At 46.3% G+C, this 22,203-nt stretch overlaps 1 protein-coding gene across 1 annotated transcript in view; it reads right to left on the bottom strand.

Moving 5' to 3' along the window:
- Myom2 (myomesin 2) overlaps window positions 1–22,203 on the bottom strand; it is a 66,567-nt gene that overhangs the window by 18,999 nt on the left and 25,365 nt on the right. The window contains exons 12-23 of the mRNA XM_051170015.1: window positions 21,300–21,499; window positions 20,619–20,672; window positions 13,881–14,008; window positions 12,847–13,030; window positions 11,058–11,232; window positions 9,718–9,839; window positions 7,708–7,895; window positions 6,112–6,238; window positions 4,188–4,366; window positions 2,171–2,285; window positions 1,142–1,298; window positions 945–1,051 (exon numbers count right to left, since the gene is read on the bottom strand). Of these exons, the coding sequence (XP_051025972.1) occupies window positions 945–1,051; window positions 1,142–1,298; window positions 2,171–2,285; window positions 4,188–4,366; window positions 6,112–6,238; window positions 7,708–7,895; window positions 9,718–9,839; window positions 11,058–11,232; window positions 12,847–13,030; window positions 13,881–14,008; window positions 20,619–20,672; window positions 21,300–21,499 (1,736 nt within the window). The remainder of the gene's footprint in view (window positions 1–944; window positions 1,052–1,141; window positions 1,299–2,170; window positions 2,286–4,187; window positions 4,367–6,111; window positions 6,239–7,707; window positions 7,896–9,717; window positions 9,840–11,057; window positions 11,233–12,846; window positions 13,031–13,880; window positions 14,009–20,618; window positions 20,673–21,299; window positions 21,500–22,203) is intronic.

Raw genomic sequence — 22,203 nt, 5'->3', positions numbered from 1 at the left:
TTACAGCAGGGCAGAAGCAGAATGCATGGCTCCTGAGGAAATGCTGAGCAAAGCCAGAACTCCATCTCCTCCCCTTCTTCCTCTCCTCCTGTCCCTCATAAAATTAGAATTCATAAATGTGATGGGTATATGGGAGCATTCCTTTGTGCTAAATAAAGAAGTCAGACTCTTCCCAATCAAAAGCAAACTGTTCCCAGTGGCGCCTCCCAGCAGAAGTGTGTAGAAACCAAGTGAGCTACACCAGGAACTGTGGGGTCTCTTGGTCACCAGGTATATAAAGCGAGGTGGAAGCTTCATCCTTTGCGACTACATAAAGCTCCGGTGCACGATGCCCTGTGTCCACTGCAGAGGAATGCATGGATGCTTCCTGTGCGTGCAAGGACAGAGTCCTCAAACACAGGCTACAGAGCCCCTTCTGTGCGCAGCTTAAGGTCTGACAGTGCCGACCCTCTGTTCTTGGATGTGCCTTGTTCAGTTTGACTGAGTTTGGTAAACTTTACCCAAAACTGAGCCAGTCCTGCAAATTTGTGGAGCCATAAGCATGTCACCAATGCCCTCTGAGATTTTCATCCTCACTCCATTCCCACAGTGTATGAGATGAAGGTGTCTCCCCAGTTTCACAGGTTGGAAACTGACTCCTCTGTGAGCCATATTGGGAGGTAGGAGTGAACCCACACTGCTGTCTTGGGAGTGGCCCTTTCTTGAGACAGTGAAGCCCTTGGAAAGATTAAGTTCAGCTTCCTTGTCTGATACTTTCCAAGACAGAACGAGGCAGCGAGAAGGCCCTCAGTCTTGATTTGCTACATTTCTAAAGTAATCTTGGCTCACGAGCTCTCCCCATACCCAGCCTTCTTCCTGATCAAATGTGTTTTCTCTGTATTCAAGTTGATCTCTAGACATGTAACGAAGCTGAGAATGACAAGCTTGTGTCAGGAAGACATTACCTTCCTCATCCAAAACGAAGCTGGAGGACACACCATCCGTGTCACTTACAGATACAGAGTATGTCCCTATGTCTACTTTATCTGGATTCTTAAAGTACAGCTTTGAGCTGAAAGGAAAAAAAAAAGACAGGTGAGTGTTAGTAGCTCCTGCCTGTTGAAGCCGAAGGGTCACAGCCTCTGACTTCCAGACAACTTACTGATCACCCTCGGTGTGAACCTCGAACCGCTCCTCATCGGCAATCTCCTCATAGGCCTTGCACCAGGTGAACTGGGAGGCGTCCGTCATTTCCTGACAGTCAAAGGCAAGGTAGATATTGCCCTCTTCATCCACACCAGCGCTGATCTCCTTTGTGCCTGTAAGGAGGAGCGGGAGAGGAGCCTCAGGGACATAGTGTCCCCTGGGTTCCTTTTCCAGAGAGGGCGTGGCACAGGCCAAATGGAAGCTTGCTTTACATTGCTTACATCGTCAGTTTTACTTAATGTCTACCCAAGATTGACCAGAGAGGGTAGGAAGAGTGGGCACCCCTCAAGGAGCTGGCTGGAAAGGGCAGCTGGCTGGCTGGGCTGACGCCATTTATATCATCAACCTTCTGCTGGCGTCCTCTCCAGCACTTCAGAAACCCCTGGGCTGCCTCTCGGAGCGACCCCTCACCCCCCAGGCTATAACCTGGGCATGTTAATGCTACTCTACATCACCCGTACACTCTTCCTTCTCCGCCTCAGTTGTTCTGTGTCTGCTGGGGAATGAGGGCTGCTATTTGCCTGGTATGTGTTGACCAAGACCCGGCCTGACATCAGACATTCAGAATACATCTCTTAGAAGCTAGGGGTGGGGAAGGGGTGGGAAGATGGCTCGGCCATTAAAAGCATTTGCTGCTCTTGCAGAGGAGCTGGGTCTGATTCCCACATGGCACTCAGCACCCACATGGCAGCTCTCGATCTTACTTCTGCCAATCAAGTTCTGCTTAAAACATATTTGCAGGGAAGAAAAAAAAGGTGAGGGCAGGGGGTTAAGCAGGTGATGGGGTGTAAATCAAAATTAATTATGTGCATGTATGAAATTATCAAAGAATTGTTTTTAACTTTAAATGGTAGGGTATCTATTTGTCTATTTAAGCATGCCTCCACCCACGCACGCACCTACATACAGAGGGTAGGTGCTCCCCCCAGTGTCCTGTAGTGGGGTTATGCCTGCTGTGCTGAGCAGCTGACAGGTGGGGGCTCACCTGGCCGGGCCTCCACAAGCACAGGCTCCGACGTGTCTGATGGCTTCCCTGGTCCACTGGCATTCACCGCTCGGACTCTGAATACATAGGTCTTACCTTGCTGCAGGTCACAGACCTTGAAATGACAGAAGAAATATGTGTCACCATGGTAGACAATGCCCAGTCTCACTGAAGGAATGAGCGGGTTTGGGTCTGTCTGCATTCATTTCTTCCTCTGACCAGAAGTGCAGAATCAGATGCTACTGACTGGTACCACCTGGTGATGATACTCAACACAGTTCTCCAAGGCCACATACGATTTTAAATGTGGCTTCTGGCTGTGAAAATCATCCTTTAGACATACCAAAATAGTATGTCTCTTCTCACATATATGCATATATTGCCATCAGTATCATGGCTGCATTCTAAGGCAATCATTTACCCAGTCAAAAGAGACTGTTTTCCATTGTGAGGCTACTCTGCAGAGGGTCCTCTGCCTATGCCTCCCTCAGTGCACTTCAGTGTCTGGCACTAATGTCACCTGCCCTGAAAGAAGGGTGAGTAGACGTCTGTTTAAGCGACGTCAAGTGAAGACCTCCAGGTCGGGGAAGGTGAGCACACTGTCCAGGGCCTGCAGGCCAGGGACTCACAGACGCTGTCACAACTGACCCAATGACTAGAAAAGTTAAAGTTAAATATCTGGAAAATGAATGTGTGTTCCTGCAGATGTGTGAGTACAGGTGTATATCCACATAAGTACATGTGACAGTGCAGGTGTGCATGTGCATATATGTGTGTGAGCGTGCTGGTACACAGGAACCAGGTGAAGTCATTGGGCTTGAGGTCAAAGCACATAGTAAGATGCCATCATCTTCGCCTAGGGTGGAGAATGGCCTCGGCATACAAGGAACATGGTACTGTAAATGGTAGGTAGGCTACAGTATGCATGTGTGAGCTGGTGTGAATGTTAATATGTGTATATATGTGGGCACAAATATGCATCTGTGTGTGTATGTATACATGGGTATCTTCAAGCTTGTGTGTATATGTACAGGTGTTTGAGGACAGGTATACAGGATGTGTGCGTGTGTATGCATACATGTGTGAGTGCTGCTATAAAAGGAAGGTGTGTAAGTGCAAGTATATGTATATGTACATGTGTACATACAAGTGCATTATGCAGGTATATGTGTGTGACAGTGCAGGTGTGTGGATGTGAGTTCATTGTGTATGTATCCATATGTGTTCATGTGTGTGAGAATGCAGGTATGCTTATATGCATGTGTGGGCTTCCATGTGTGTACATGTTCATGTGTGTGAGTGCAGTCATGCATGTGTGTATGTATATAAGAGTATAAATGTGCCTATGTCTGTGTAATAAAATTTGTGTGCAAGTGACATGTGTGAGTTCAAGTATACATGTGTACATGTTAATACAGCTATATATACCCATGTGAAAACACAGAATTGTGTAGATATGATAAATAGTAGATGAGTATGTGCATATGCATGTATGTGAGATGAGTACAGCTATGTGTATGTACACATGTGTGAGTACAAGTGCATGCATATGTGTTGATGAGTGTTTGTATGTGCGTGCATATGCATGGATATAATATGCATGCTGCTTATCACCTACACAGTTATTAGCAATCACGGGAACGAGGTAAACACGTTGGCTTGAGGCCGAAGCACATAGTCAGATGCCATCATCCTCGTGTAGGGTGGAGAATGGGGTGGAGAATGGCCTCTGCATACAGGGAGCATGGTACTGTAAGTGGGAGTTTGCTAGACTGCAATATGGGTCTGGGAAGAAACAAGCAAATCCTTCTTAGGTCCCAGTTGGAAGTTTGTGAGGACTCCACCTCCTCAAGGCACTTTGCTGCCCTCTGCTGGAGCTTCCTGTACTTGCTCTGCAGACCAGAGGTAAACCTCTTACAATGGTCTTCACGGCATCATTTAACAGGGCGCACCCAGAGCCTTTGGAGCAATTTGCTAAATAATCAAAAAAGGCACATATGAAAGGGGAGACAGTCACCTTTAAATAGCGATTTGGAGTTGCCACCTCACTGGTGGTCTTCCACTCCCCAGAATCCTCTTCCTTAAAATCCACAAAATATCCAGAAACAGGACTGCTGCCCGAGTATACTGGGGCTTTCCACAGCATGACCAGAGATGTGTCTCGGACCTCGCAGAACGTCAGGTCATAGGCGGGACCTGAAAAGTCACCAAATCTGAGCAGCAGCAGCCAGCACAGCCAAACCCATCCTCGCCCCAGTGACCCTGCAGCCTGGGCAGAGCTTCAGCCACAGGCATCACATATAGCCTCTTCAGATTTGCACATCACTCTCTCTAGAAGGCTCCTGATGCTGGGGCTGGAAAGAGAGTACACCTGCATCCCCTCCATCAGGCATGTGGGTCATCTTGGGGATGAGCCATGCAATCATCCATGGCACATCACTCTCTCAGGCCAGCACATGGGCATCAGAGAGACAATGTGCAGAAACGGGAAGTGTAGTTATCATCTCTCTGCTACAAACCCCCAGTGTGATAACATATCACAGTTCTCTCCAAGGTGCCAGCAAGCCACAGGAATCTGGAGCTGGCTCCCCATTCCCAGAGGAGCTCACAGAAGCAAGGAGAAAGAAAGGTGATGCCACTCAACCTCATCTTAATTAGACCTCACTATATCCTATGTGAGCTCTTAAACCAGTTCATATGGAGACTTCAAGACAATTCTGGAGCAGGGCATGGTGGCGCAGACCTGCTGCGGCAGGAAGATTAAAAGTTCAAGGCCTGTCTAGGCTACAGAGTGAGTTCAAGCTAGCCTGGCAACTTAATGAAATCCTCTCAAAATAAAAATAAATAAAAGAGTAGTAATGGACTAGAGTTATGAAAGAGAATATAAATCTGCCATAGATGTTATTTTGGGGGATAGTAGATAAGTGCATCAAAATATATTCAATAGTGAAAATATAGAATCCAATGTGAAGCCCCACAGCCTCAGATGCCTATGGACACTGGGTCTGGTTAACTTCAGTGTGTGATGGGTTGTTGTTGCTGTTTCTGAGTTTTTAATAATCTCTTTTTTAAAAGAAAAGAAAAAAAGCTGCAGATGTAGCTCTGGTATAGAGGGCTTGCCTAGCTGGTAGGAATCCCTGGATTCATTCCCTGGGGCTGAAAAAAGACAAGAAGGAAGGAAAAGAAAAAAGGAAGAGGAGAAGGAGGATGTTCTGAAAACTAATTGTCTTTTCCCAGTGCCATTTCTAAGGAGTCCAAATTAATATAATTAAAATGAGAAAAGAGAGGAAGGGAGGGAGATGGGGACATAAGAGAGAAAGATGGAAGAAAGGAAGAAAGGAAAGAGGGAGAGAAGGGAGGGAGGGATGGAGGAAGGGAGGGAAGGAGGGAGAGAGAGAGAGGAAAGGGGGCAGGACATGCAGCCAGGAATGCAACAGTTGTACTCCTTAGAGCTGGAGGCCCCTGCTTCCCAACAGCCTGGAGTACGGAGGCTAGCACAGGAGCGGGGACCCTGTGGTCTGCTCTATCCTGGCCTGGGGCTAAGCTTGAAGCTCCCTCCGGCCTGGGGCCATCTGCTCTCATCTTCTCTTGGTTCCTTAAGAGCCAGTGGCCATAGCCACATCCAGCTCATAGGTCAGTTGCCAGCTGTCCATCATGGGCTCTGGGACGCCGCCTCGCCTCTGTGGCCTGGGCAAGCTGCTCCTTCCCTCCCTGCCTCCCACTCTGTACTCAAAGCCCCCTTCCTGGCTATGCTCAGTTGCATTGGTCCAGTCTCACCACCACATGCACCTCTTGCCATCATCCACGTTATGGGAATGGCCACCATCTCACTGTGGGAGTGGGTGACAGCACAGTAGCAGACATCCGAAAGCCTGCTCTGGGAGCCCCTTCTGGCCAGCCGTGCTGATGTAAGGAAGCATGCCCGGGAAAGACTGTCTCACCAGGTTCTGGCGCTGTCCAGGCCTCACACTTGAAGTGCTCACTGGGATCCGATGGCTGCCCAATCCCAGCTAGGTTGATGGCGACGATTTTGAATTCATATAAGGAGCCTTCTGTCAAGCCCTCCACCTGCATGGATTTTGTTTCCATTCATGTAAGAACGCAAAGGTGTGTTACAACGCATAGGGGTGAAGGAGAAATCATGGTGAGTTTGCAAAGAGAAACGCAAGTTGAATGGACAGTGCTGGGAAATTCCACACTTAGTACGTGGCAGCCATGATGCCAGTTTGAGGATGGCCTCTACCAGACTAATCTATGGTGACCTCTGGACAGGTAAGGAGCTGAGCTGAGAGAAGAGACAATGCCCACAGGGAGCAAAGCAGGAACAGGAGGGCCAGCTCCGAACCCTGCTGTATCTCTACAGACCCATCACTGGGTTCAGTTGGATGGAGCAAGGGGCTAGCAGGAACCCTGACTCCAGCCTGGCTTAGCAATGCTGGGTTAACCTGTCAACAGTACCTATCACTGAATCTGTCACCTGTAGTCACTATAAAATCTACTCCATATGCTCAAGTGCTTGCTGAGTTGTCATTGTTTTTCAAGTTGCTATAGCCTTCAGTCCTTAGTGAGCTTGGGGGTCTCTGCCAGTCATAGGCAAGACCCTAATGGAAAACCTTTGACCGAGCAATTTGGTAAGATGAAAGCCATATCCAGGTCAGGATATTGATTTCCAAAGTGAGACTTTAGTGGGTAAACTGCTTCTCTCCCCAGAAGACAGACCATCTCACCCAGAGAGTAGGCGGGTAGAGCTCTTCCAGGGTTACAGGCCCAACAAAGAGCCACTGGAGGCTGAGGGTGAACTTCAGTCACATACACCATAACATGTATGTGTTGTAAATATATTTTAAGTGTTGCATAAAGAATATAATAAAGCAAAATTTTCTATTTGACAGAAATTAGACTGCTAAGAACTCTCCCCAAATTGTTTTTTTTTTCCCCAATGTGTCTGCTACAATCAGTCCTTGTGTATTAATGATGAGAAGAATTCATCACAGTTCAAATGACAAGTCAAAGGCTCAGACAGTTGAAATAAAAATCGAAGGCTTACATCTGGACTTGACTCCAGATCTCTTACTTCCTCTGCATTTGGGTGTAAAGCACACTGGGGCAGGAGATGTGAAACACTGGGATTTCTAGGAAAGGGCAGCAATCAACAAAGAGTGGACTGCCCTCCTATTGGCCCTTGCTCAGCTAGACCCTCCCCCAGGCACCAGGCTCCGCCCCAGGGATGGAACATACTGTCCCTGCCAACCAGGACTGCTCCTTAGCTGCCTATGAAATCTGCTGATTCCTGACATGACCTCTTTATTGCTTCTTAGTTTCCAAAGATCATGTAGTTCCCAAACACTTGCCCTTCTAATTCTAGATTTTTTTTAACTACTTCCTTTTCAGGATCAAAGGACCCAAAAACCACTGAACTCTGAAACCTTGAATGAAAGTGTCCACCTGAAATGCAAAGGTCACCTAGGAAAAAGCACAGGCACACACACATACAAAAAAATAAAAATTAAAAAAAAAAAAAAAAAAACCCAACCAACCGTTAAGATCCTCTCTTTGACAGGCGAAGAGTTGACTTCGTGCCAGTTCTTATGGTGTACCTCTCGCTTGTCCAGGTAGTAACCGAGGATGGCCGAGCCACCGCTAAATTTAGGCACCTTCCAGCCCAGGGTCATGGAGTGGCCATCACAGTTGAGAAGGGTGATCCCGTAGGGATGAGAGGGGACAGCTACAAGTACACAGAAGCATGACAGACAGTCAGCAGAGCTCCGTACCCCTCATCCGGCCAAGCATCCTCAGTTGGTGTCACAGGGGAAACCAAAGTTCAAGTAACAGTCCTGAGGACACGCCTTCCCCTTAATTGTCACTGCTTGTTTTCATTGCTTCCTTTAAAGGTGGTAAGTTTAAAAGTGCCAGTTCCTTTCATCTGGATTCATTGGCCTTTCTAAATGTAGATTTAAGTATCTTAATGGTAGGACAGGAACTTGGTTAAGCCTGGTCCAGACATGGAGACAGCAGATGTCCTCCGGCCCCTGAAGGTGCACAAAAGTAGCTTTCCAAACTGCATACGTGAAGGGCAATCACCCTGTGGCCAGAAGAGGGCAGTACCACCCAATGCGTGTGTTTCAATTTCAGGTATGAAAATTCAGAGTAGCAAGGGTATATAGCTCATGTTTCCCTGTTTGGACATTATGTCTCGAGGGGTGCCACCTTCCCCAACAAGCTCAGGAGTGCGCCCCTTCTTCTCTCTGAGTAAAAATCTGTTTCCTCATCCCTGATTGAGGGGTGGTGAGCTGGAAGTCAGGAGTTCCAGCTGAGAGAGCACAGCCTCTGGCCTCCTGCAGTAGGAATGGTAAAAGGCCAGTAAAGAAGAGTGCATGTATTTGAGGAGGGCAGAGCGGTGCGAATCAGAACCAGACGCTCTGTGGTCCTGTGGTTACCTAGGAGTTAGTCCTCAGGTAAGCTCAACAGTTGTCCTCAGAAGTCCTTGAACTGGAAGAAGTGGCACATGCCTTTAATCCTAGCATGTGGGAGGCAGAGGCAGGTGAATCTCTGTGAGTTCAAGGCCAATCTGACCTACATAGTGAGTTCCAGGTGAGCCAGGGCTACATAGAGAGAACCAGTCTCAAGATGATAATAATTATTATTATATTTCATAATATTATATTTTCTTTTTTAATGAATCTCAGGAATAGTATTGCCAAGAGGGAAACCTTAACTTCTGGAAATTGGGGTAAAATTGTTTGGACTTCAAAATAGAGACCTGAACATATCTCTTAGGAATGAAATTCTAATGCTGTCATGGAAATATACAGCTGTGGCATTTATATTTTAAAGCCTTCCTGCTGCATCTGTACAGCAACAGAATAAGCCTGACAAAAGGCTACAGCAACAACTGTAAGACACTGAGTGTCACAGATCAGCTTGTCTAGGGACAGCGATAAGGTCTTGCCACCGTTCAAAAGGCCGAGACTTGGGATCCCTGGAGCAAGCTAGATCACTAAGCTAGACCTATCCACAAGTTCTGGCTTCGATGGAGAAAGCCTGCCTCAAAAGTAAAATGATCTAGGAAGACACCTTAGGCTTCCACACTCACTCATGCACCCATACGTGCATAAACACACACATGCACACACCACAGACATGTACAAAAAAAATGGCTCTGAATTGTCCTGTTTGATTAACATAATAGACATTTTAAATATTCATGAGTAGGGCCAGGAAGTGACATGAGAGCCACACATGTTTGATCCTAGCACATATTTTTAGAGGCAATCATTGTGGACAGTGGACATTCTTGTGTGAGTTCAGGTGCATGCTATTGGGATGCCCTCCATACTCAACCAGCATAACGGTGGCCTACTACCATTTCCCCTCACACTGTCATTTCCTGTATGGACAAGCTGCCCACTGGGAGCTAAGAGCTATGTCGACAAGCCCCATCCCTACCACCTTTGTCCCCTGTGCACAATCTAGATGGTGTGGCAAGTATTTATTCATGCAGAGATTACAGCCCTAAAGAGAGACCGAAGAGCCCATGAGCTACGTACTGAGGGCCGCCTGGACCTTGATGACCTCCGACTCCTGGGAGTTCTCACTGGTCCCCACGGCATTGACAGCCTTAACCCGGAAGATGTACTGCTCGCCAGTGGTTAAGCCATGGACCACGAACCTGAGGAACACAATAAAGAGTCACAGGGCACTAGCCCCAGCTCACTGCTTCCTACTCCTTGATCCAAAGCCAAGTTTACTTCTTCTGTAAACCGCACACATCCACTCTCATTTTTAGTGTCATGAATGAATTCAATGTTTAAAGTGAAAAGTCAAGCCACAGCATTGCTTATACTGCACTTAGTGGCAGAAAGAGCTGAGACCCTGCCTCAGGTTTTATAGCTAGAGCCTCCCTAGTTTGAAGCTTTGCTATAGCATCCAACTCCCGATAGCCAGGAGGTCTGTGCATCAAAATTGTATACAGGACAGGTATTCCATTGTGGGTAGAGACTAGGGCCTCAAATTCACACAGTACAGGCTGAAGCACTGGCTTTGACATCTGCCAGACCATATGTTCCTTGTCATGGTCTTGACCCCTACAAGGCTCTGTTTTCCCTCCTGGCAGGCAGGGATGCCCAGTCTTCACAAAACTGCCATGAGCATCACATGGAAAACAGTCTCGAATGAATTAGGCCCACCTGCCTTGCACACCACAAGTATTCAGGAAATATAAGCAGTTATTAAAACCTCCTGCAAACCCCTCTCTGAGAATACCCTCGGGTCTCTTCCTCCAATGGATTTTTCTCCCGTTGCTGACAGTGGACTGATAGAACATCTAGTTGTTGTTCTCTTATATCCCTGGGTTTTTTACAATACACCTTTAAAAAAAATATTTTTAAGAAAGATGGTAGAGCTGCCACGGAGAACCTCCAGAGTGGCCACAGTGACACAGCCTATGAAGCACATGGCGCAGAAAACACAAACCCAGACAATCCATGTGTCCTGGGCAGAAAGCAGAAGGGAAGGTCCAAAAGTAGAGTCTGCAGAAGACACAGGTCTCGCCTGCACTGCCTAGCCAGGGGTGGGCATTCCCTGTCCCAACCCTATAAGGGCTGAAGGACAAACCTGCCCTTAAGTGAGCAAAGCAGAGTTTGCCCTGCTCTGTGGCAAGTACTGAAATGTCTCTGTGACCCCACATAAATCAAATTTAAATGACAGTTATTGTTACATACTGTGTACATATGCATGATTGTGGCATTGCATTCCATTTACACAATCAAAATAATAAACGAAAGAAGTTGCTTTTACCAGTAGACAAGTTATCTCTGTGATGTGACCTGCCCATCTGGAGTCAACACCTCAAAATATCACACCCCAACATGTGACTGGGAGAGGCTACCTGTTATATCCAATGGGTTTATGGTTGCATGGCTCCCACAGATTTGTTCCCGCCACACAGCAGTCCACGTAGTAGCCCAGCAGGTTCTCTTCATGCTTCGGCCTGTCCCACTGCACCACGACAGATGTCTTTGTATTCCTGGAGGCAAGCACCCGGCCAGGAGCAGAGGGGACCACTGAGGCAGAGACAGGAGAATGGGAGATATAATCAGAGTGTGGGCCATTCCAGAGAGCCACCTTGTCCCCAAAGAGTAAAAGCCAGGTTTAATACTCTACAAAGGAGTAGGTTCTGAGTGGAAGCTGTGGGCCTGGGGCATCTTCCTGGACCACCTGACTGGCATGAAAGGAATTACCACCATGCAATCTCATTTCTGTGGGATGGGTAGAGGTTCTAGTGCTTGACAGTCATGTTTGAAATAAGACACACTGATATCCTGTTTGGGAAATCTATAAGGGCATTTAATTGAATCACGGTTTGGCTATCACATCTCCTCCCCATCCCCATAGGCGGTGGTAAAAAATCTTCCCTGGTATCATCAGCCAAGCCAAGGCCAACTACCTCTAAAACATGCTTAGTCAGGGATTTTAATGCGGTCATGGAACACCATGACCAAAAGAGGTAAGTTGGGGAGGAAAAGGATTATTTGGCTTATACTTTCATACACTTCTGTTTGTCATCAAAGGAAGTCAGGACAGGAACCCAAATAGAGTAAGAACACAGAGGCAGAAGCTAATACAGAAGCCATGGAAGGGTCCTTCTTATTGGCTTGCTCCTCCTGGCTTGCTTGGATTGCTGAGGGATGTCACCACCCACAATGGGCTGGGCTCTCCCCATCAGTGACTAATTAAGAAAAGCCCTATAGCTGGATCTGTGGCCCCCATTTTCTCAATTGGGATTCCCTCCTTTCAGATAATTCTAGTTTGGGTATCAAGTTCACATAAGACTAGACAGCACACACATGCCCAGTGTTTGTTAACTATTGTCCCTTTGTACACATGTCATTAAGTGAACAAAAATGCCAGGGCCTCTTCTCAGAGACTCTGTGTGTGGTAGCTGTGGTCCCAAGTCTGAGTTCTAAGAGCCTGGGTGACAGGGAAAACAAGCAACAACCCAAAGAAGATCTGAAGGCTGTCTAGGCCTCTAGCCCTACTGCCAGCTCACTGTCATCCACAGCTGTCTATATGTGATACAAAGGACAGAGGGGCTGGAAGTGCCCTGGTACTCAGAATAAGAATGCCTAACGTCAGGTACATCCTGTCCAAAGGCTTTTCGGGTTCAAGAGACCTCCTGAGAGGGCTATGGTTTAAGAAGAACTGCAATTCTGAGTTCCTGTGATCTGCATTTGAAACTTTCTCAGTGAGATCTTCAAGCCAAATGAGCCAGAAGCCATCCTGTGTTTAGGATTGGAGTCTCTAAGCGACTATGGCCTGAACATGCATTTAACCCATGTGTTACCGGCTGTGGTGGCATAATGCGTATAAACTCAGCATCTAGGAGACTCAGGAGGATTTCTACATGTTTAAAGCCAGATGGAGTTATATAGTGAGACCCTGTCTCAGTAAACAAGCTAGCAACCCACTTGTTAGTTTCATGAAAAGAAGATGGACCATTGGAGACATGCTGAGGGTGGACCACAGTATGGAGACAGCCCTTCATCACTTGGGAATGGACTCAAGACCACGCAGAAAGTCATGCACATCTTCATTCATCTTCATTCTCTCACTGAAGTGGTACCAGGGACACCTTATTTTCAGCCTGCCATGGATTCTAGTTGTGTGCCTTAACTTACCAATCATGTCCTGCGCCTGAATAGGTGGTGTTATCTCAGATGGGTCACTCAGGCCATGTTTATTGGCTGACAAAACCCGGAATACGTAGGACTTCCCCTCAGCCAAGTCAAAGACGGCATACCGAGGGGATCTCACTGCTGTCTGGGCATTGACCCGCTGCCAGCTGCCACTCCCAACTGCTGACTGCAAGAGAAAACAGACAGGAGGTCAGAGTCACAGGGAGATGCATAGGAAGATAAAGAGAGTTTTCACCAGCACTTAATGAGTCATAATTCTGTTAAAATTTTCACCATTTGGCAGCTACATATAGAACTGAAATGACATAACCTACAAATGTATTCCCAAGAACATAGGTCACACAATTATGACTTCACATATCTAAACCATGAAGCAATTTAGCTCATTGAGTAAAGGCCTTTGGAGAATTATATCATCTTGTTAAACTCAGTGCCGAAGTTCAGAAAGACTAAGAGAGAGCACATAAGGTATATAGCTATATCTTATGTGCTCAAATGTGAGTGCGTGTGTGCGTGCATGCGTGCATGCGTACTGTACTGTAACATGCAATGCATTTGTCTTTAGGTATATCCAGGTAATGAAGCCTCAAAATGTTCAAACACATGGTTTCCTCTACAAGATTGCCACCCACTGGCTGCATGGCTTACATGCAAACACTGAGCATTGATAGATCTGAGTTTCTTGGGAAACCTGCAGTCCTTGGGAGAAACTGCAAGTAGATGCAGAGGTGCAAACTCCACTCCCCCCTGAATATAGGGGCTTAGGAACCAAATAGCTGAGCAACAGCTCTGTTATACAAGCGACAAAGCTCAGTTTCCACACGTTTCCATAGCAGAGCAGCTGCCTGTGCGGGACCAGCCCCGAGGTCTCACCTCTGCTCTCCACTACTTAACCTCCTCTTATACAACAGCGATCAGGCGCTATAGGATCGCAACAGGCTCACAGGTCCTAAGTGAAGCACAGAAATCAAGATGGTGGCCTGAGAGCTGCCCTCTTAGGAGCTGGGCCTGAATACCTTCTCAATGAAGTACATTAAGGGCTCCTTGCCACGGGGAGAAGGAGGATCCCAGCTGAGGACGACGTAGTTTCTGCTGACCTCTGAGGCCTGGACATTTGTGGGAGGTCCTGGAATCTGAACATCACCTATAAGAAAAATGAACTGAGTGAGTGCTGGGTGGGGACACTTGGCCATTCTCCAGCATAGCTCAGGGCACAAAAGACTGCTCTGGTAAGCTAGATGCAAGGCTCAGCAAATTCCGAGCCATGGCTGTTCTTCCAGAGGACCTGGGTTTGATACCTAGCACCCGTATGGTGGCTATAAACACAGGTTCAGGGGAGCCAGTGACCGTCTATGGTTGATGAGTGCACCACTCACACACATAGTGCATATACATACATGCAGTCAAAATACACATACATATAAAATAAAATATTTTTAAAGGACTCCCTGGTATGGCTACTACAGTTGGCCATTTTCACTCAGAGAAGGCAAACAGATCCCAGGAGCCCAGACTTGTTTTTAAAGAGTCAAAGCAAAAACACTCCATTAAATATCCCTCTATCTTTATTTCTGATTAAAAAATAAAAACTAGAACAAACAAACGGTTCCTAAGGATGTCATCCAAAAGTCTTTCAGAGTTTCTACAGGATAGATGAAAGGATTTTTCTAGAAGTAACCAACCAAACCATGATTATCTCTTGTGAGGATCTGGGAAAGCACCAGGCAGCACTGCCAAGGAGCCTGCACAGGCCACACCTTGCTGAGTCTCCATAGTGTGGGCTGAAGTCTTATATTAGCTCCTAAGACGTGCTGCTCTTTCCTCCCTCCAAAGACCATACACACTTGCAAGCACTGTACTCTGTGCCTGTTTGTTTAAACTTCAGCAGAGATGGTGATAAGCCCTTTGCAAATAACTGTCAAAGGGTATGTATGATCAAAGACATCTGGCGTGCCTACATCCCCTCTCACCTACCTACGTTATTTAAGTACATGTGAGGTGGTAGGCATTTGTGTTTGAACTTATGAGAGATTTTCATAGGGATAGAGGTTTTGCCGGACCAAAGTTCTCTTTAATTGTTATACAGAATATTAGGAGTTTCTGTTAGATTAGCACATGATTAAAATGGTTTGAACAGTCCACAGGACATCTCTCTGCCCTTGGCAATATCTAGTTGCTCCCTTGGGACTCAGCTCCAGGCGGCAAATTGAGCAGCCACATGGAGACAGCACAAAACAAGATTGGGTTTCACTGTGAGTGTCCCTTCCCAGAGCACAGCGCGCTCTAGAGGGTTCAGCCTAAACTGGACTCATGCCGGTCTATGGGTTGAATTTCACTGAGGAGTCAGCACGTCTCCAGGAAAGTGGGGAGACAGAGGGTAACTGAGGGAATGGGGAGCACCCCAGGTCCCCAATAGCTGCTCTCAACCCTCACATGTATATAACACCCAAAAGGTAACAAGCAAAGGTACCAGGAAAAGGCACAGAAAATTCTGCCAAGCTCCCAGAGCCAAATCACTTCTGATGGAGCAAACCAAGAGGACATAGCATATATGGCTCCCGCCATCCTGGACCAGGCAGGAGCTGCAAACCGGATGTCATACTGCAGCACTCAGACCTATCTGTATAGTTTAGGGTGCATGGCCTCTGGGGACTAAGACGCACATCATTGGATACCAAGGAAGGAGTAAAAACCCAGCCCTCACAAGCAGAGAGCTCTCAATGAGGGCGAAATCCTTGAGCCATTAGGATGTTCTAATGCAACCTTGGGGGAAGCAAGCAACAGACCTGCCAAGATGCTAGCTGCAGACAGAAGGAACCAGGCTAAGACTGACCTGGGAGCCAAGAAAGAACTGGTGAGATTCACAGAAACACACCTAGGGTGAGGGGAGAGGTCTGCAGAGATAAAGAGGAAAGGAAATGACCAAATACTCCTCCCTGTGTCTTTTGCTGTGGAGCTGCGTACAGCTGGTTACTTACAAATGCCCCTGGCTTCTGCTCACTTCCTACCAGTTCTCTTGGGCCATGGTTACACTGAATGAAGATGGAGACATGTAACGCTGTGCTATGTACTCTTATATACAGAAATACTTCTCAGACTAAAATTATTTTGATAAAAAATACAGCATGTATAGTGCATATATAATTTTTATCTTTTTATTATTTAAAATGTTTCCATATCCTAATTTTTTTTTTCTTTTGGAAGACAACACTGACCAATTCCAATCTAGAATGCTGAATAGGAGCCCAGACCACACCAAATTCTGTAGCCACTGAGCTCGGGTTTTAAGCATGGGACTTCTGGGTCCCCATCCTGGGCCTTGTTTCATCTGTAACCCAAGGAAGCCACCAGCACCCCAGAAGACGTTTCCTTAAGTTGCTGAAATCTTAGGTTGATTTGGAATTTGAAATGCTCTGAAGAGTCCAGCAGTCAAGAAAATGAGAAACCAAAGCCAAGGGCTGCAATTTCCAGAGGAGATGATCAACTGAACACACAGAGTACAGGCTCCCTGTTCCAAAGGCACTCCACAGGGTCCTGAATACGGGGCTAGTAGAAGGAAATCACTCTAGCAGAGGCAGCAGGATCCTTGAGTAAATTAAAGTGTTTGCTGCACAAGCCTAGTGACCTGAGTTCAAGCCCCAGGAACCACACGCTCTAGTTTCATTTCCATTCTATGATAAAACACTCTAGCCCACAGCACCGTAGGGAAGGCATGCGTGTACTCAGCTCACAGGTCATAGCGCGTCACTGAAAAAAGTCAGTGTGGGAACGCAAGCAAGAACCTGAAGGAGACACCATGGAGGAACGCTACTTCCTGGCTCACTGGAGCTCATGCTTAGCTAGATAGCTTCCTTATATTACCCAGAATACCCCTCACAGGGGATGGTGCTGCTCACAGTGGACTGGCTCCTCCTACATCAATTAACAACCAAGACAATCCCCAACAGACATATCCACAAATTTACCTGGGCACTACCTCAACGGAGACTATTTGGTGGCTCTGGGCAGTGTCAAGTTAACAGTTAAGTCAAGCAGGATGCCACATAAATGTGGAAAGGGAGAACTAAGCCCACAAGGTTGTCCTCTGACCTCCACAATCACACCAGGACACACGCGCAAGCACGCAAGAGAGGGAGGGGGTAGGAAGAGAAGGGGAGGGAGGAACGGAAGGAGGAGAGAGAGAAAGTCACATCCTAATAAAGTTTTAAAATACATAAATAATGGCTATAGAGATGGCTCAGAGGTTAAGAGCACTGGCTGCTCTTCCAAAGGTCCTCAGTTCAATTCCCAGCAACCACATGGTGTCTCACAACCATCTATAATGAGATCTGGTGCCCTCTTCTGGCCTGCAGGTGTACATACAGGCAGAGCACTGTATATAATAATAAATAAATAAATCTTTTTTTAAAAATACATGCATAAAAACAATCTTAGTACTTTATATAGGAACATATCATAGCCTTTCTAAGAATGGGCCATCCTCTTTTGGTGTAATAATTCAGTAAATATTGAAAAAGTAAATTCAATTAGGAAAAAGACATTAAATGAATAGAATGTTCAAAGAAAAGAACTAACAAACTGAGATTAGGGTGAAAAATAAAACTAGAAAGACAACAAAAAGACTGAATTAGTTGAAGTGCTGCTCTTAGCCAACAAAAGTAATATTTCCATTTCACTAAAACAGATGTCTAAAGTAATGCTTGAATTTTTTTAAAAAAAAAAAAATCAGAACCAGGGAGGTAGGGAGGTAGTTCAGTGTGAGAACAGTGATGAGTGTGTGCGAAGCATTGGTTTGACTCCTCGGTGGTGTCGGGGTGGGGGAGAAGGAAAGGGAGGGGGTCCAGGTTGTATGAAAAAAGATAGAAAAGGGAGCTTGCTAGTAGCAAATGTTTAAACTCAGATATAAGATACTTTAAAACACTATAGCATCTCTTTAAAGATTAGTTAAGGCAAACATCTGTGTTTAAATGACCAAAGTAAACAGGCTGTCCTGGTTAGTTCCTAGTGTCCCCTTGATACCACCTGTCACCTGAGAAGAAAGTGAAGAGCTTTGACTTCAGTTGAAGACCTGCCTCTATCAGGTTGACCTGTAGGCTTGTCTAGAGAACATTGTCTTGATCGTTAATTGATGCAGGAAGGCCCCAGCCCACTGTGGGCGGTACAATCCCCAGACAGGTGGTCTTGGGCTGTATGAACAAGCTCTCAAACCATGAGCCAAGAACAAAGTAGCAGAGGGCATTCAGGTACTCCCTATCCCTCTCCCTGCACCTCCTTTCCAGCCAAGAAGCCATGAGCTAGTAAGCAGAGTCCCCCCCCCAGTTTCTGCTTCAGTTCCTGCCCTGACTTCCCTCAGTGGCAGAATGTCACCTAAAAGTGTAAACCTTTTTTTTTTTCCCAAGTTGCTTTTGGTTAGGGGGTTTTGTTTTGTTTTCCTAATCATGGCAACAGAATAACACTAGGATACAAACTTACTCTCCAATCCTCTCCATTACCCCAGAACCTCAGTTCACAGCCAGGCTCGCTGAAGACCACCAGAGTTGTTATTCTACGCAGTCGTTAGCAGGCCCATAAGGCTGATTCGAAGGTCCCAAGTCCTCTACCTCGGGGTCTCATCCTCCATCTCTGAACAGATACCAGCCTTGGGAATGCTCTGATGCATAAACAAGACACAGCCACATCCAAGAGTGTAGCAACCACGCAGAAGGGTGGAGCCAGCTGGAAGAGAGGTGCAGGGAGGGGGCAGGGCACTACCTGAATACCCTCTGCTTCTTCCTCTGGGATTAGAAACCATGGTGCCTGCAGGCAGCATCTCACCGTCTCACCTCTGCTATTACTGTGGAAATTCTTCGATTAATCAACATTGTTTTTACCCAACATGATTCTTTACTTGACACGCCTCCCAAATGCAGCTATGCTTACTAAAAGGTGGCTCCCTACCCAGAACGCCATGGCAGGAATGTCCCTGCCTTTGGGAGTTTTATTAGGCTGGGCTGGTACTGCAGGTTTCATCAGAGACGCGCAGGCATTTATGAAGCAAGCTGCACCTTCTCACCGGGGCCTTTGTTATGGGGTGTGAATTCCACAGTCCACACTGGGAGAGCACAGCATTTCTCCACTAATCCTACATCCCATGAGAGTGAAAGAGAATGCCTGTCCCCCAGTATGCCAAGCCTCCCATTTACACGGCCTGCTCACAGCAACACAGCCGTCCAGTGTATCTAGGAGCCATTCCTCACTCGTTCAAATCTCTATGTTTCAGTGGGTCCTGCGCCTGGTGCAGTGGCCGACTGAGGAGCCAGACAGCTGTGGGGGCTTGTAAGCCACCCTACCTGGGCCAGTTCCCTTGGCTAAGTACTGATCAGGCATCTCTCATGGCTTTGGAGATCTTCTGTAGACACATAATTGACAAAGACCACTACTGCCACCTCGGGGGTCACCTCTGCAGAATCCTAGTACTTTTCATGGAACTTTACTTCGTCTGTGGTCAAGGTTAGAGCACACTCCTTCAGAGGCCCTGTTGCCTTCACGGGGTAGAAGATACAACACAAAGCGTGAGGCTGCACCTTTGCAGACGTATACTGCAAGCCTAAAAGACAACTCTGGCCAGCAATGCCCTGGGAGCAATCTTCTTTAATACGGTAATTTTGAAGAAGAGCCAAGAAGCACCTGCTTTGCTAGTGGCTTCAAAATGACTAGCAGTCTTGTTTGTTTGTTTTTTTAATGAAGAAGAAGAGGAGGAGGAGGAGGAGGTGTGTGTGTGTGTGTGTGTGTGTGTGTGTGTGTGTGTGTGTGTGTGTGTGTGTGTATCAGAGAACAACTTTCAGAAATTAGTTTTATCCTTCCACTGTGAGTTACAGAAATCAAACTCAGGTCACCAGGCTTGCCAAGAAAATGCTTCTGCCCACCGGGTCATTTCACCCCTAGAATCTTACTATTTAAGTTTCTGTTCACTGTACTGTGATCTGACTATACATTCAACTGAAATCACGGGATGTCTGATTCATGGTGTGCTATGCGTCTCCTTCGCTTCTACTTCTAGTGCCTCAGGAGGCATGAGACATAATTTCAACATAAAGCTTGAAGAAGAGAGATACAATATTATAAGTCAGGGAGTCCATCTGACAGGAGACTCACAACCCATTTTAGATCAAATGATAGAATTCTTGCTGAAAAATTAAAAGAATTCTTTCACTAAGAGAGTTAGTAAGGTGTAGAATGTCTCAATCAGTACCGAGCACGTTGCTCTCCAGCACCCTTGTAATAAGCCAGGGGTACACATTTGCAATTTTAGCCCTCAGGAGGCAGAGACAGGCAGATGCCTGGGGTTTGAGAACTACTTGGCAAGTTCTAGGCCATTGAAATACCTTGTTTCAGGAGACGGTGTGGGGAAGGTAGGTGCCTGAGGCCAAAGTTGTCCTCTGGCCTCCAGATACACATGTATATATACACACACACACACACACACACACACACACACACACACACACACACACGCGCGCGCGCGCACACACACACACACACACACACACACACACACACAAATACCAATAGATAATAAGAAAGCACCCAACATCAGCTAGGAATCAAACCTCAGCTTTACCTGCAGGAGTCTTTAGACGATGCCTCTGGGCCCTACCAGAAGAGCAGATCCCAGGACACTACAGCTAGATCATTGTCCCCTCTGCCCTCAGCCTCAGTCTCCGACTCGAGCCGAGTTTCACAAAGTTTCACAAAGCTGAAAAAGAGAGCCTCACCTTCAAGGTCATCCTGGTAGATGACAATTTCTTTCTCTCCTTCCAAATGAATCGCTGCAGAGAAAAGGTGACAGTGACTTTGGACATCCAAGGGTTCCTATGCGAAGCACACTTTATCCTAATTTGGGCAAGTTGTGAGATGGCACACAGGCAAAACAGTTATGGGGTCATGGCCTCTGCTATTTCAGAAGTGCTCCTGGTAATTCTCAGCACAAGCAGCTCTTTGTAGAGAGTCACGGGTCTCACAGTAAGGTCAAAATAGTGACTCCCACGAACCATGGTGAAGGGCCCAGTCCCAGGAAGGAATCTGCGCACAGAATGTAAAACTCAGACAGAGTTTTACCTGGTAACCTGATTCTCACTACATATTAAAACTGTGCCATCAATAGATGCATGCCATGTGACACTGAGCATTCTGGATTCCAGTACTTGATTGAGATAAGAAGCAGTACTGTAAAGCACAGGTGCCTGCCTGGCTGCCTCTACTCTCTAAGGCGTGTCAATCACCTTCATATCTAAAGACAATATTGATGGAGATGTTGAGAATAGGGAAGCATCGCCCTGCCACACTCATCATGGGATGCCATACTTAAACCTTCTATCGGTGGCTAACAGAGAAAAAACTAACTCCATGCAGGTCACCCAGAGGTCCCCAGTCATTTCTGGGGTTAGTGAGCATACCTTGTAACCTTCTCAGGTCAACAGGATCAAGGGCAGCCACAGCATCGGAGATCCTGGAAGGCCTGCTGACTCCAGCGTTGTTGACAGCCCTCACACGGAACACGTATGACCTTCCTTCAAAAAGTCCTGTGACAGGGTACTTGCAGATCTTTACTGGGGCATCATTACACTGGACCCAGTTGTTGGTTCCCACCTCACATCTTCAAACAAAAATGAAATACAGAGGAAAAAAAGCACATATGGTAGTCTACCAAATTATCAGAGGTGTATTCTCACAGAGCAGTCATCACAGGGAGCATGCCTGTTGTCTAAATATTTATACTATTGAAATACTGACTTCTATTGATAGTAATACAATAAACCTTAAAATAGTAAATTCAATATATATATACATATATATGTATATACACACACACACACACACACACATCTATAGAGGATGGCTGGATAAATGGATAGAAGAGGTAAATATAAGATAAATTATAGATAGATGATAGAGCTGATAGATAAGCTAATAGATAAGACAGGCATGATAAGATCCATGTAGGCACATGATGGATTCTAGATAAGAAAATCATGATAAGATGGGGGAAAGCTGGAAGGTAAAGCAGACAAGACAGAAGTTAATAAATAATAGATCAGATAGACCTACAATGTAAGATAGAAGTATACATAGATGATAGACAGACAGACTGACAGACAGACAGATGATAACTGAGAAAAGAGTAGGTGATAGAAAGACACATATGTGTAGTTACACGGATAGACAGATATGTTCAATTTTTGTGGTTTATAGCTTAAAATAATTCCCATCATCAAACATGTTTACTCCTCCCAGTTCCTCTCCCATTTCCCCCCACATCTGAATCTGTTCCCTTTCTGTTTCTCATCAGAAAAGAGCAGG

The sequence above is a fragment of the Acomys russatus genome, chromosome 27, assembly GCF_903995435.1.
Source record: "Acomys russatus chromosome 27, mAcoRus1.1, whole genome shotgun sequence".
Classification (NCBI taxonomy): domain Eukaryota; kingdom Metazoa; phylum Chordata; class Mammalia; order Rodentia; family Muridae; genus Acomys; species Acomys russatus.
The sequence above is the reverse complement of the archived record's forward strand: the minus strand, read 5'-3'. Positions and strand labels throughout refer to the sequence as shown.